This window comes from Delphinus delphis, chromosome 9, assembly GCF_949987515.2.
Source record: "Delphinus delphis chromosome 9, mDelDel1.2, whole genome shotgun sequence".
NCBI classification, from domain to species: domain Eukaryota; kingdom Metazoa; phylum Chordata; class Mammalia; order Artiodactyla; family Delphinidae; genus Delphinus; species Delphinus delphis.
In genome coordinates, this window is record NC_082691.1 from 8237761 (window position 1) to 8253986 (window position 16226).

The 16226-nt window shown below is 37.8% G+C and overlaps 1 protein-coding gene across 2 annotated transcripts in view; it reads left to right on the forward strand.

The window, feature by feature from the left end:
• The window catches only part of LANCL2 (LanC like glutathione S-transferase 2), a 60703-nt gene that overhangs the window by 12389 nt on the left and 32088 nt on the right, over positions 1 to 16226 (forward strand). For both annotated transcript variants that reach the window (XM_060020120.1, XM_060020119.1), the window contains exon 2: positions 6179 to 6296. In XM_060020120.1, the coding sequence (XP_059876103.1) occupies positions 6179 to 6296 (118 nt within the window). The remainder of the gene's footprint in view (positions 1 to 6178; positions 6297 to 16226) is intronic.

Here is a 16226-nt window from a genome sequence, read left to right on the forward strand (position 1 = left end):
TCCTTTTAGTGTATTTTTGAATTCATTTTGCTAATATCTCGTTGAGAATTTTTGCATCCGTGTTCATCAGGAATATTGGTGTGTAGTTTTTGTTTCACATAGTGTCCTTATCTGGCTTTGGTATCAGGGTAATGCTGGTCTTGTATTTGGGAGTGTTCCCTCTTCAATTTTTTGAAAAAGTTTGAAAAAGGTTGGTGCTAATTATTCTTTAAATGTTTCATAGAATTCACCAGTGAAACCATCTTGTCTGGGGTTTTCTTTTTGGGAGGTTTTGTATTATTGATTCACTCTCCTTATACATTATTAGTTTACTCATACTTTCTATTTATTCCTTTTAAAAGATATTTATTTATTTATTTGGCTGAGCTGGGTCTTAGTTGTGGCATGTGGGACCTTTAGTTGCAGCATGTGAACTCCTAGTTGCAGCATGAATGTGGGATCTAGTTCCTCGACCAGGGATCGAACCTGGGCCCCCTGCATTGGGAGCACAGAGTCTTAGCCACTGGACCACCAGGGACCACCACTGGACCACTATTTCTGATTTGGCCTTGGTTAGTTGTATGTTTCTAGGAAATTATCCATGTTTTCTAGGTTATCTGTTTTGTTCGCATATGGGTTAATCTGCATATAACTTACAGTCAGCCCTTCATATTCTCGAGTCTTCCACATCCCTGAATTCAACCAACCATGGACCATGTAGCACTGTAGTATTTACTACTGAAAAGTATCTGCATATAAGTGGACCCATGCTGTTCAAGGGTCAGCTGTATTTCTGTGGTATCACTTGTAATATCTCTTCTTTAGTTTCTGTTTTTATTTATTGAGTCTTCTCTTTTTCTTAGTTTAGCTAAAGGGTTTGTCAGTTTTTTAAAAAAATCTTTTAAAGAAACAGCTCTTAGGGACTTCCCTGGTGGCCCAGTGGTTAAGACTCCATGCTCCCAATGCAGGGGCCCAGGTTCAACTCCTGGTTGGGGAACTAGATCCTGCATGCCACAACTAAAAGAGCCCACATGCCGCAACTAAAGATCCTGCATGCTGCAATGAAGATCCTGCATGCCACAACTAAGACCTGGTGCAGCCAAATAAATAAATGAATATTAAAAATAAATTAACTAATTAAAAACAGCTCTTAGTTTTGTTAATCTTTTCTATTATTTCTCTAGTTTCTATTTCATGTATTTTTGCTGTGATCTTTGTTATTTCCTTTTTTCTGCTAACTTGGAGCTTGGTTTATTCTTTTTCTAGTTCCTTGAGGTATAAAGCTAGATTATTTATTTATTTAAGATCTTTCTTTTTCCTTACTGTAGGTATTTATCACTATAAACTTCCCTCTTAGAACTGCTTTTGCAGCATCCTATAGTTTTGGTAATGTTGTGTTTCTATTTTCATTGGTTTCAAGATATTGTTTGATTTCCTTTTTGATTTCTTTGACTCATTGGTTGTCCGGGAGTATGTTGTTCAATTTCCTCATATATGTGGATTTTCCAGTTTCCTCGTTGTTGATTTCCATTTTTATACCAGTGTCAGTAAAGATACTTGGTATGATTTGAGTCTTTTGAATTTGGTTAAGACCTGTTCTGTGCCCTGTCATATGATCTATCCTTAAGAATATTCTGTGTGTACTTGAGAAGAATGTATATTCTGTTGTTGGATTGAACGTCTTATATATGTCTATTGGGTTCATTTGGTCTAACATATGGTTCAAGTCCAGTGTTTCCTTAGTGATTTTCTGACTGGATGACCTACCCATTGCTGACAGTGTGGTATCGAAGTCCTCTATTATTGTTGTATTGTTGTCTGTTTCTCCCTTTAGCTCTGGTATTATTTGCTTAATATATTTAGTTGCTCTGGTGTTGAGTGCATATGTATTTCCGATTGTTAATGTCTTCTTCATAGGAGTTGACCCCTTTATCTTTATATAATGACCTTTGTTTCACGTGACTGTTTTTTACTTAAGGTCATTTTGTCTGGTATAAATACAGCTACCCCTGCTTTCTTTTGGTTTCCACTTTGTGGAATGTCTTTTTCCATCCTTTCACTTTGAGCTATGTGTGTTCTTAAAGCTGAAGTGAGTCTTTTGTAGGTAGCATATAGTTGGCTCTTGTTTTTTATTCATCCAGTCATTCTTTGCCTTTTGATTAGAAGTTCAATCTACTTATATTTAGAGTGATTATGGATATGTAAGGACTTACTAGTGCCATCTTTTTAATTGCTTTCTGGCTGTTTTGTAGTTTTCTTGTTCCTCTTTGACTCTTGTTGGATTCCTTTGTGAATTGGTGATTTCCCACCATTGTATGCTTCTGACTCCCTCGTCTTTATCTTTTGGGAGTCTACTCAAATATTTTGCTTTGTGATTTTCATGAGATACGTAAAACATTTTATAGCTATAACAGTCTGTTTTACTCTGATAACAGCTTAATTTTAATCTCATACGAAACATCTACCCTTTTACGCTTCCACCTTTTATGGTTTTTTATGTCACAGTTTGCCTCTTTCCATATTGTATGTTCATCAGCGAATTATAGTAGCTGTAGTTACTTTTGATACTCTAGTTCTAATCTTTATACTAGTGTTAAGTGTTAACACACCATCATATTGCAGTGTTCTGAATTTGATTTTATATTTATCTTGATCGGTGTATTTTTTATGTTTCACATTACTAGTTAGCCTCCTCTCATTTCAGCTTGAAGAACTTCCTTCAGCATTCCTTGTTAGATCTAGTGATGATGAATTACCTCAGCCTTTGTCTGGGGAAGTCTTTATTTCTCCTTCATTCCGGAAGGGTAACTTCGCCACAGGGAGTTTTTTGGTTTTGTTTCTCTTTTTTTTAAATTTTTGGCCACGCCGCACGGCATGCAGGATCTTAGTTCCGCAATCAAGGATCGAACCCGTGCCCCTGCAGTGGAAGCACAGAGTCTTAACCACTGGACCGCCAGGGAAGTCCCCACATGGAGTCCCCAAATGGAGTATTTTTTATTTTTTTATTTTTTGTTTCATCACTTTGAGTATATCATCCCACGTTCTCCTGGCCTGTAAGATTTCTGCTGAGAAATTCACTGATGTCCCATTGGAGGTTCCTTTGTAGGTTACAGTCTTCTTTTTTTCTTGCTGTCTTTAGGTTTCTCTTTTTGTGTTTGATTTTTGATAGGTTTATTACAGTGTGTTTTGGAGAAGGACAATTTGGGTTGAAGTAATGGGATAATCTGTTTATTAACTTCATGAACTTGATGTGCATATCTCTTCCCAGGTTTGGAAAGTTCTCAGCCATTATTTCTTTAAATAAGTTTTCTGCCCCCTTTCTCCCTCACTTTTCCTTCTGGAACTCTAATGACTTGGCTATTGGTTTTTTCAGGATGTCTCATAGATCATGTAGGCTTTCTTCACTCTTTTTTATTCTTTTTTCTCTTCAGACTGGGTTCTTTCTAAGCTCCTGTCTATATTGTTGATTCTGTCTTCTCTTTGATCTGCCTGCTTTTGATGCGCTCTATTGCATTTTTCATTTCATTCATTAAATTCTTAAGCTCCACAATTCTATTTGTTTATTTTTCAGTGATTTCTATTTCTTTGTTAAATTTCTCATTTTCGTCACATACTGTTTTTTTTATTTCATTGAACTGTTTTTCTGTGTTTTATAGCTCATTGAGTTTCCTTAAAACAGCTATTTTGAATTCTTCATTGTGTAAATATTAGATTTTCACGTCTTTACGTTTGGTCACTGGAAGATTATTGTGATCTTTTGGTGATGTCATGTCTTCTTGATTTTTCATGTTCCTAGTAGAGTCCAAAACGGACCAGCGGGAGCTACATTCCTTTAATGCCCTGGGAATCTTATATGCTGCTATCTGACTTGCTCCCTCTCCCCAGACCTGGACTCCCTCTGTAATGCTCTGGATGCATTATGAGAAGTGAGAGAAATAGGTCTCTTCATCAGAGTCCTGCACAGATTTAGAAACCAGGCAGTCACTCAGTGGCTCTCCCTTTCCCCAGATGGAGAAATAACGGGCCATCTATTTAGCCATATGCTATACCTGAACATTAGGTGATGCCAGCAGAGACAAGCTGTTACTCTTACCCACTTGAGTGAACCCAAACTCCTTTTTTTCTTTTTCCTCCAATGGAGTGTTGGTACTTCTCCTCGGGAAATCTGGACTTCCACAAAGGCTATCTCATCCAAAGGCAACTGCCTATGTCACTGTTCTGCCTGCACTCCCAGACTGTAGCTGAGGGGCTGGAACCGATTCAGTCTCCTGTAGGTTTCACAGCCGGTACTGAAGTCTCTCTGCTTATTACCTAGTTCGCTAGTGGGCTGGCTTTGCCGTGGGTCCCTTGGTGTGTGGTGCTGCATTCCACAACTCACACGAAGGCACTTCCGTTGGTGGATGGATGCCTAATTTTTGTTGTTAAAGGGGAAAACAAAAACAAGGGATGTGATGTACTGCCATGATGTTGATATTACCCTGGTTTAGGTTTTCAATATTTGTACTTATTAATTTTTTCCTGAATGTACACAAGAGGTTTCTGGATCAGAGACTTCTTATTTACTAGACAGAAAATAACCAGTGAGTGGTTCCCTCAGTCTCACGTCTTACCTCTTTGGCAGTGCAAGCCAGGTCAAATGTCCTACGTACACAAAGTCTGTATTGTAGGCAAAGAATGAAGAAAAACAAGTTTTCTGTGTTTTTATACAAGGGAAGGAGACAACTGTCTCTCCTTCCCTTTCTGAGAGAGTTTCATTGGAAATATCAAAGTCTTTGGAATATAAATAACTCTCTCTGTGAAAAGACAGGCCCGTTTGTCTTCAGTTCTATGACTGGGAAGGGTTTCCCTGCTGTAGCTTCTCATCCCCTTTGAAATGTAGACACAGCCCTCCGGGGTTAAGTAAAACCTCCCCAGGGCTTTGACAATGTATACTATTGTAACTTAGTTCCTAAGGTTGCTTTTAGTCCAGAATCCCAAATTTCAGTAAAATTTGGCCTGAAAACCCTAACTGTCCAGTAACATGAAAATATTTTCCCTGCAGTCCCACAGAGGGATGTTTCTTTATGATAAAATCTGTCAGGAAGATCTAGCATTCCTAGATTTGTCTATGCCAAATAACAGAACTACAAGTACACTAAAGAAAAAAACAGAATTAAAGGGAGAAACAGACAATTTCACAGTCACAACTGGAGATTTTAATACACCTCAGCAATTGATGTAACAACTGGAGTCTTCAAAAATCATGAAAGGCAGAAAAATCTGGACAGCACTGTCAACTACATGTTTAAGAATACTGGTAAACTTCCCTTGAGAAAGATCACCAGCAGTGAATAAGAATACCTGTTATCTTAGCTCCTGGCAGCCTTGGGAGTTAACATTTTTAAATTTTTTTATTATTTGTTAATCTGATAGGCAAACCATAGTATTTGTACTTACTTGCATTTCATTAATTGCTAAGTGATTGAACATTTTTGCATATGCCTGTCATTTGATTTTTTTTCTTCTTATAAGGTACATTGATAATTTTAAGTGTATTTCTATATTGTTATATAGTTTTCTTTTATTTATAATATTTTATATTGCACATATTTCCCCTTGTCATTGACTTTTTGTTTTTTTTTTTTTTTTTTTGCGTTATGTGGGCCTCTCACTGTCGTGGCCTCTCTCGTTGCGGAGCACAGGCTCCGGACATGCTGGCTCAGCAGCCATGGCTTATGGGCCTAGCCGCTCTGCGGCATGTGGGATCTTCCTGGACCAGGGCACGAACCCGTGTCCCCTGCATCGGCAGGTGGACTCTCAACCACTGCGCCACCAGGGAAGCCCGTCATTGACTTTTAAACCATCTCATGTTTTTTAACTTAAAGAAGTTAAAATGTTTGTGTAGTCAGGTACATCTCTTTCCTCTTTTTTTGTTTTTTAGTTTTTTCCTTTGATTTCTGCAACTTATTTTTTGTGATTCTACAATACTTAGAGTCCATGTAGGGCATTCTAATTCTCCTTATGACTTAGAGTCCGTATAGGGCATTCTCTCATTTTCAAACTTACCTTGTAAAAACCAAGGTAGACTCCCTCCAACCAATGAAACATTGAAATGGGCCAGGTAATATAATTTGTCTGTTTTTACAACTTAGGCTGTTAGTTACTACAACATTGTCCTATTCTTGTGCAATTTAATTTTATGTCTTCTTTTGGTTCTCAGATTATTAATAATTTCACAAGGCGGATCCAGACCAAAATCAAAGACCTTCTACAGCAAATGGAAGAAGGGCTGAAGACAGCGGATCCACATGATTGCTCCGCTTATACTGGTTGGACAGGTAAGCCTCTGGGATGTAAGTAATTGATATGTTTTAGTTTTGGATTATGATATGTAAGCCTTGGATCTGAATTCTTCTTCTTTTAAAAGTCAAAGGTTTATACCTTTTAAAAGAAGTCTTGAGCTATCTTCATTGATGAGATGCTTCGTAATTTTATTTCTAAAGAAATTCTTTCTGCCTGAAGTTTGAATGGCATATGAGTTTGTATGTCATATTTTTGTAACATTAATTATTTGACCTAATTTATGGCTGTTTTTGAAAATGTGTTAAGATCAGCTTTTTTGTTTGCTTTTGGGTCTTTGATCTTTGCAACAAGATATATTTGTGTGATTTCTCTGGCCCGATACGTATGAACGATTTAACCTACTTTTTGTACTCATTTACATCATTTGTACACATAAAGATTTTGATTTTGATTCTGATAATAATAATTAAACAAGCAACCAGTAATACATTTCACATCAAAAAACTTAATTTCAAAATGAATTTGCCTTAACTAATCTTTACATTCTTTTTGTTATTTTACCATGTAGCCATAATATTGTCGTAGCTATTTAGGGAATATAAAAGAAATGAGACAGACGTTGTTCTGAGGGATTAGACTGCAGTATGAGCATTGCTATCGTTATAGCCTTTTCTTGCTAAGTTTTTATAGTTTAGTCAGTGAACAGTATGGGCACAAGTGTACCTGTTGGAGTCACCAAGAGCTGGCACTTGTCTTTGCAGTGCACGCTCAAACTTGATGGCCCTGTCTTTTTTATTATTTATGTTTATATTTGTACTCATTTATGCGATGCTTTATTTATTGTTTGCCTGTTATCAATACAGTAGTACATAGTAACATTAGAATTGAATTTTTCAAACTTTTATACCCAAACAGACAAGGAGCTAGTTCTCTTACAGAGCCAAAGAAACTTATCCTAAATGTAATTTTTAAAAAATATTTTTATTTGGCTGTGTTGGGTCTTAGTTGCAGCATGCGGGATCTTTGTTGCAGCATGCGGGATCTTTAGTTGCAGCATGTGAACTCTTAGTTGTGGCATGTGGGATCTAGTTCCCTGACCAGGGGTCGAACCCGGACTCCCTGCATTGGGAGCGCAGAGTCTTAGCCACCAGACCACCAGGGAAGTCCCCTAAATGTAAAAGTAAATAGTTTTGGCTAACTTGAAGTAAAATACAGAGAATAAGGTTATCTTGAAAGAAAAAACAGTTATTAGTAGCACAGTTTTCCCCCTATAAAGTCTTTTACTTAAAGCATTTCTTCTTGTTGAAAAGGGGCTTTAACTCCATGATTGTTAGGTCCCAAATTGGCTGTGCATTGGAATTATCCAGAGAGCTTTATAATCAACAAAGACTGTCAGCCTCCACCCCAGGACAGTTACATCAGGAGCTCTGGGGGGAGGATTCTAAGAATCACTGTTTCTTAAAAATATCCGGTTGTTGTCATTTTTTGTAATCACTGAGAGTCATCATGGAAGTATTTGGTTTGAATGATTTCAAATAATATTTAGGACTTTGGGGTTCATGTAGCTGTGTGGAATCCACTTACACCCCTACCTCCCTGTCTTTTCTCCTTAAACTGTACAATATAAGAATAAATGAAGCACCCCAAATTTATCCCTTTAGCAAAAAGTGAGAATGAGAATATACACAAATAATAAGGGGTGAAAAACAAATAGCATCCAGAATAACTATGGAGAGTCACAGTGGCAGAGCCAGTGAGGAAAGACAAAGGATCCAGGGCTGGCAAAATCTGTCCCACCATTCCCCACTTTCCCAGTTAACGAGTAGTTATTCCCAGAAGGAGTGAGACACACCCTGAGGGTGTATCTAAGTGCAAAGTGGGCAAGTAATGCTGGACAAAGCAGAGAAAAAAGGTGTTTAGGGTATACAGGGAACAGGTTTTATTTTAGACTTTCTATAAAAGCACTATTCTGAAAAAAAGGGGATTAACTTACAAAGCAGAAGCTGCATTCCTGGTGGCACTGGCTAATGGTGTAGGTAAGGAGAGAAACAGCAATGATAGGGGCCCTCCTCAAACAAGAAAGAATATGAGACTCAAAGGAAATCTGGCTACCAAAAGTCATCATTTATTAACTAAACTGTACATCACTTACTAAGAAGAGGATGCCTTTCAGATTACAACTACCCTAACCATTTTCCTCTTCCTGTTAATAGTTGATCCCGAAAAATCTATCTGTTTTGAATTTAAGAAAAAAAAATCTACAATTATTTACATAGGAAAAAGAAAATCAGATTTTGTCAGCAGAAGAAAACACACCAGGAAAATTCTACTACAAGATGGAGAAAAAGGGCAGTACTTTCAACATTAATTTTGTAAGTTAATTATGCAATATAGTCACAATGCAGAAATAAAGTAACTCAGAGAAGAGATGGCAAGACAGAAAGGTGATGTGAAATAAGAATTGACAGAACTAAGAAAAGAAATGAAAGGAAAAGGCAAAATCACTTCAGAAATGAGGACTAAATTGCAAGGAGTTGAAGAAAGAACTGGCACCGCAGAAAACACAGCAATACCATAAAAGGAAAAAAATCAAACTGGAGAAAAACTTCCAGTTTCTGGTCTGATGTGTAAGGAGTTTAGAAGTCACCACTTTGTCCTAAAAAGTTAAAAGCTGAACTAACTGAAAAATCAATAACTTTTCTAAGATCCGTCAGAGAAGTGGGGTTACATGACAAACGGCTGCACCAAAAATAGCAATAGACAAGGAGATTCAGAAAATCACAATTTACTGGAGCAGAGACCTACAAGGAGAGATCTCCACAGGAGCCAAAACTGTAATTGATTAATTGCTAGAAGCTCAGTGTGGGCAAATATGAGAGTTAAAAAAACTCTAGGAGGACCCAATCATAGGGAGGCACCCACACTTTTGTGAGGTTAACTTTGGAGTTATCCCAGGTCCTCAGTGTGAATATTGGAGAAAAATCCTCTCATGCCTCTGGTTGGGGGAGGGGAAAAGGAACCATTCTGAAATATGCTAGAGCATTCTGTTCTTAACAAGGCCAGCCTTCAGGAGAAACTGCTTTACCAGAACCTCGCCTCCTGGAGTTTTATCAGAAACTAACGTACCTGTAGGAAGGGTAGTAGCCAACTCCAGCTCGCTCTAGCCATTCTGTCCAACCTAAGGGGAAGAAGACACAGAAGCAGTGGTGGAGTTCATGGTCCAGGGGCACATGTTCAACAAAACACTGAGACCTGGTCATAGGACCATAGAACGCTTCCACTGCCCCACTCCTTACCACTCCATTACTAGAGGACTATTTGTTGCAGTTTCTTTTACCCAGTACATTATGTCCGCCTTTCAATAAAAAAATTACAAGACATACTGAAAGGCAAAAACAAACCAGTTTGAGGAGACTAAACAAACATCAGAACCAGAATGAGATATGGCGGGAATGTTGGAATTGTCAAACCAGGAATTTTTAAATACTATGATGATATGCTAAGGATTTAATGAAAAAAGTAGACAACACGCAAGAACCCATGGATGATGAAAGCAGAGAGATGTAAATCCTAAGAAGGAATTGAACATAAATGCTAAAAATCAAATAAGCTATAACAAATGAAGAATTCCTTTGATGGGCTCATTTAGTAGATGAGACACAGCTAGGGAAAGAATCACTGAGCTTGAGGATATGGCAGTAGAAACTTCTAAAACTGAAAAAAAGCTGAAAAAAAAAACCCCCAAAACCAGTATCCAAGAACTAGGGAACAATGACAAAAGGGTCAACACTTGTGAAATGGTAATACCAGAAGGAAAAGAAACAGAAAGAATCAGAAACAATATTTGAAGCAATAATGACCAGGAATTTTTCCAAATTAGTATACACTAAACCACAGCTCCAGGAAGCTCAGAGAATACCAAAGAGGATAAATGCCAAAAACAAAGAACAAAAAAACAAAAAACCTGCATCTAGGCATATAGTATCCAAACTTCATAAAACCAAAGATAAAAAATCTTGTGAGAGATACATGCTCCCCAGTGTTCATTGCAGCACTATTTACAATAGACAGGACATGGAAGCAACCTAAGTGTCCATTGACAGAGGAATGGATGAAGAGGATGTGGTGCATATATATGATGGAATATTACTCAGCCATAAAAAAGAATGAAATAATGCCTTTTGCAGCAACATGGATGGACCTAGAGATTGTCATACTGAGTGAAGTAATTCAGACAGAGAAAGACAAATATCTTATTGCTTATATGCGGAATCTAAAAAGAACGGGTACAAATGAACTTACTTAGAAAACAAATAGAATCATAGATGTAGAAAACAAATTTATGGTTACCAGAGGGGAAAGTGGGGAGGGAGGGATAAATTGGGAGATTGGGGTTGACATATACACACTACTATGTATAAAACAGATAACTAATAAGGACCTACTGTGTAGCACAGGGAACTCTACTTAATACTCTGTAATGTTCTATATGGGAGAAGAATCTAAAAAAGAGTGGATATATGTATAACTGATTCACTTTGCTGTACAACTGAAACTAGCACAACGTTGTGAATCACCTATATTATAATAAAATTTTTTTTTAAATCTTGAAAGAACACAAAAAAAACTGCCCTATTATAGAAAAGCAAGGATCAAAATTACACCAGACTTCTGTTCAGCAACAGTGTAAGCAAGATAAGAATGGAGTGAAATACTTAAAGTATTGAGAGTTTAAAAAGAAATTAAAAATCCTAGAATTTTGTACCCTGCAAAATTATCCTTAAAAGTGAAGGAGAAATAAAAGCTTTCTCAAACAAAAATCAAGGGAATTTGTTGCCATTAGACTTGATTTTCAAGAAATGGTAAGCCAAATCCTTCTGAGAAGGAAAATGGTATTGGTTAGATATTTGGATCTATGTTAAAAAAGGGAAGAACTTCAGAGTATGAATAAGTGAAGGCGAAATAAAAACTTTTATTTTTCTTATTCTCAGATGATATAACGGATCAAAATGTGTGTTCAAAATAAAGGCAATAATGTGTTCAATTACATATGCTTAAGTATATGTTTATATGTATGCATATATATATATGTTTATATGTACATGTTATGTATAAGTAAAATGAATGACAGCAAGATATAAGAGGTAGGAGGAAGGAATTAGGAATATTTTATTATTATAAGATACTTGCTCTACCCATGAAGTGGTACAGTAATATTTGAAAGTGGAGTGGGATTAAACAAGAAAAAAATCACATCATATAAACAGATGCAGAAAAAGCATTTGACAAAATCCAGTGGCTATTCATGATTAAAAATTCCCAGCAAACTGTGAATAGATGGGAACATCTTCAACTTGGTTAAGAACATCCACAAAAAAAGTACGTTGTATTTAATGGTAAAACACTCAGAGCTTTCCTGCTAAGGTCAACAACAAGGTAAGGATGTTCCCTCTCACCACTGCTCTCAGCATCATATTTGAAGTTCTAGCTAATGTATTGAGACAAGAAAAGGAAATAAAAGGTGTATAGATGGGGAAGGAAGAAATAAAACTACCTTTGCAGATCACATGCTGTTCTATGTAGAAAATCAGAAAGAATCAACAAAAAAATAATCTCCTGGAACTAATAATCAGTGATAGCAGGGTTGCAGGATATGAGGTAAATATACAAAAGTCAGTTGCTTCATTATATACCAGCAATGAATAAGTGAAATTTGAAGTAGAAAACACAATACTGTTTACATTAGCATCCCCCCAAAATACTGAGGTATAAGTCTAACAAAATATATACAAAATCTATGTGAGGTAAACTATAAAACTCTTATGGAAGATATCAAAGGGGAACTAAAGAGAGATATTCCATATTCTTGGATAGGAAGACTCAATATTGTCAAGATGTCAGTTCTTCCCAACTTGGATCTATAGATTCAATGCAGTGCCAATCAAAATTCCAGCAGGTTATTTTGTGGATATCAGTAAACTGATTCTAAAGTTTGTATGGAGAAGAAAGAGACCCAGAATATCCCACTCAATATTGAAGGAAAAGAACAAAGTTGGAGACATGACGCTATCTGACTTTATAAGACTTATAAGACTATAAGACTTATAAGCTACAATAACCAAACCAGTGTAGTACTGGTGAAAGAATAGAACAGAATAGAGAGCCCAAATATAGACCCACATAAATATAGCTACTGATATTTGACAAAGGAGCAAAGGCAATGCAGTGTAGTGAAGATGGTCATTTCAACAAATGGTCCTAGAGCAACTGGGCATCCACATGCAGCAAATGAATCTAGATACCTTTCAAAAGAATTAGCTCAAAATGGATCATAGACCGAAACATAAAATTCAAGACTGTAAAAGTCCTAGAAGATACACAGGAAAAAACATAGGTGGCCTTTGGTATGGCACTGACTTTTTAGATACAACACCAAAGATGTGATCTGTGAAAGAAATACAGGCGTACCTTGGGGATATTGTGGGTTCAGTTCCAGACTACCACAATAAAGCGAGTATCGCAGTAAAGTGAGTCATATGAATTTTCTGGTTTCTCAGTGCATATAAAAGTTATGTTTACAGTACATTGTGCAATAGTATCATGTCCAAAAAGAACAATGTACATATGTTAATTTAAAAATATTGCTAAAAAATGCTAACCATCATCTAAGCATTCAGTGAGTCAGTCTTTTTTGCTGGTTGAGGGTTTGAAATATTGTGAGAATTGCCAAAATGTGACACAGAGACACAAAGTGAGCAAATCCTATTGGAAAAATGACTCTGACAGACTTGCTCAATTCATAGTTGCCACAAAACTACAATTTGCAAAAAACACAACATCTGGGAAGTGCAGTAAAGTGAAGCACAGTGAAATGAGGTATCCCTGTAAATGATAATCTGGGCTTCTTTAAAATTAAAAACTACCTGTGAAAGAGAATGAGACAAGCCACTGACAAGGAAAAAATAATTGCAAAAGACATATCTGATAATGGATTTTACCCATCGTAAACAAAGAACTCTTAAAACTCAACAATAAGAAATGAACAACCTTATTACAGAATAGGCAGAATGCATGAGCAGACACCTCACCAGAAAAGATATACAGATGGCAGGTAAGTGTATAAGAATATGTTCAACGTCTTATGTCATTACAGAATCGCCAAAATTCAAAACACTGACAGTACCAAATGCGGGTGACAACGTGGAACAACCAGAACTCTCATTTACCGCTGGTGGAAATGCAAAATAGACACACTGGAAGACAGTTCAGAAGTTTTTAACACAACTAAACATACACTTACCATATGTGCCAGCAATTGTGCTCTTTTTTACCCAAATGAACTGAAAACTTAGGCCCACCAAAAAACCTGCACATGAATGTTTATAGCAACTGTATTCATAATTGCCAAAAGTTTGAAGTAACCAAGATGTCCTTCAATGGGTGAATGAGTAAATAAATGGTGCATCCAAACAAGGAAACACTATACAGACTTAAAAGGAAGTGTGCCACAAAAAGGCATGGAGTAAAGGTTAATGTATATTTCTGAGCTTCCCTGGTGGCGCAGTGGTTAAGAACCCGCCTGCCAGTGCAGGGGACACGGGTGCGAGCTCTGGTCTGGGAAGATCCCACATGCTGCGGAGCAACTAAGCCCATGTGCCACAACTACTGACCCTGTGCTCTAGAGCCCACGGTCCACAGCTGCTGAGCCTGCGTGCCACAACTACTGAAGCCCGCGTGCCTAGAGGCCATGCTCCACAACAAGAGAAGCTACCACAATGAGAAGCCCGTGCACTGCAACAAAGAGTAGCCTCCACTCACGGCAACTAGAGAAAGCCCACGCACAGCGACGAAGACCCAATGCAGCCAAAAAATTAATTAATTAATTAAATTTTTAAATTGTATATTTCTAATTGAAAGAAGACATCTGTAAAGGCTACATACTATGTGATTCCAACTATATGATATTCTGGAGAATGTATAACTGTGAAGACAATAAAAATGGTTAGTGTTTTCAGTGAGCTAGAGGGTGAAGGACAGATGAATAGGTAGAGCACAGAGGATGTTCAGGACAGTGAAACTGCTCTGGATCATTGTACAGTAGGGGATACATCTCATTACACATTTGTCCAGACCCACAGAATGTACAGCACCACGAGTGTACCGTAATAAAAACTATGGGCTTTTGGTGAAAATGATGTGTCAGTGTCAATTCATCAATTGTAATAAATGTACCACTGTGGTGTGGGATGTCAGTAGTTGAGGGGGAGGTATATGACAGAAATATCAACAGGGAGAAAATCACATTGGTATCAAACCTCTAAGTGGCCACATTCAGAAGTTCACCAGCAGGGGCTTCCCTGGTGGTCCAGTGGTTAAGTATCCACGCTCCCAATACAGGGGGCCTGGGTTCGATCCCTGGTCAGGGAACTAGATCCTGCATGCCGCAACTAAGATCCCATGTGCTGCAGCTAAGACCCGGCACAGCCAAATAAATAAATAAATATTTTTTAAAAAAGAAGTTAACTGGCATCCTACAAGATATTCAAGGAATGAAAATATGAAGATGTTAAATCCAGCTAGGTTACTGCCCTCCAGGCATATGAAATATAACAAAAAGTATAACAGTAACCTAGGAAATATTTTTATCAAGAGCATTCCAGAGGACTCTACTAGTGTAGTAATTGACAAACAGTGGCTCGTGGGCCAAATCTGGGATACAGCCTGTTTGTTCACAGGCCTTGAACCAAGAAGCATTTTTATTTACATTCTTAAGAATTTTGAAATAAAAGAAAACCCAACAAAGACTAAATGTGGCCCTTGAAGCCTAACCTAAAGATGATTATCTGGCCTTTATGGAAAAAAAATTGCTGATTCCTGTATTAGAGGACTAGCCAAGATATGATTGAGGAAATGGGCATAATTTTATAGTGACATTAATTAGGAACAGAAGTTTACAGATAGGGGATGAAGGGCACAAAAACATAAATGAAATCGGGAAGCCTTAAAACAGAGGAAATTTTAGGGACTTCCCTGGTGGTCCAGTGGTTAAGAATCCTCCTTCCAATGCAGGGGACACAGGTTCAATCCCAGGTTGGGGAACTAAGATCCCACATGTTGCAGGGTAACTAAGGCCATGTGCTGCAACTCCTGAGCCCGTGTGCTCTAGAGCTCGTGCACCACAGCTAGAGAGCCCACACACAACGACTGCTGAGCCTGCGCACTCTGGCGCCCTCATGCCTCAAGTAGAGAGCCCGCGTGCTCTAGAGCCCTAGCGTTACAACTTAGAAGCCCGCGCACCACAACGAAAGTTTCCACATGCCACAATGAAGATCCCACATGCTGCAACTAAGACCCGACGCGGCCAAATAAATAAATAAATAGAGGAAATTTTAGAAATCACATGACTACTTTTCACTTTACAAAAATTTATTTCACGATGTAACTTGAAATGGATAATTCTCTGTGAATACATAATCTACCAAACCTGACCCTAGAAGAGATAGGACATGTAAACAGACAAAATTCCAAATAAAAAGTTGAGAATGTTGTCAAATATTTACCCAAAAATTTCACTGGGAAATTATACCAAACCTTTACTAAAGGACAGGAAATCCTTAGGAGTGACAACAGTAAAATGGTGGAATAGGAGTTTTCTACTGTCTTCCTCCCCAAAGAACACTGACTTTGATAATTATACACAGATGAGAGTACCTTTCTGGGATCCAAGAGTCCAGTGGAGGATTTACACAATACCATTGGGCGGGGGCGGGGGGGGGGGACACAAAACAAAAACTGAGATTGGACACATTGAAAAGGGTAAGAGGAAAATTTTCACTTCACCTGTGTCACCCCATCCCCAAGGTGGCACAGCTTATGCCAAGAGACACATTCAGCCTGTGATTTCTCCTACAGGGGAAAGTGAGAACATGTGAATGAGTGCCCGGCTTCCCCAGCTATGCGGGAAG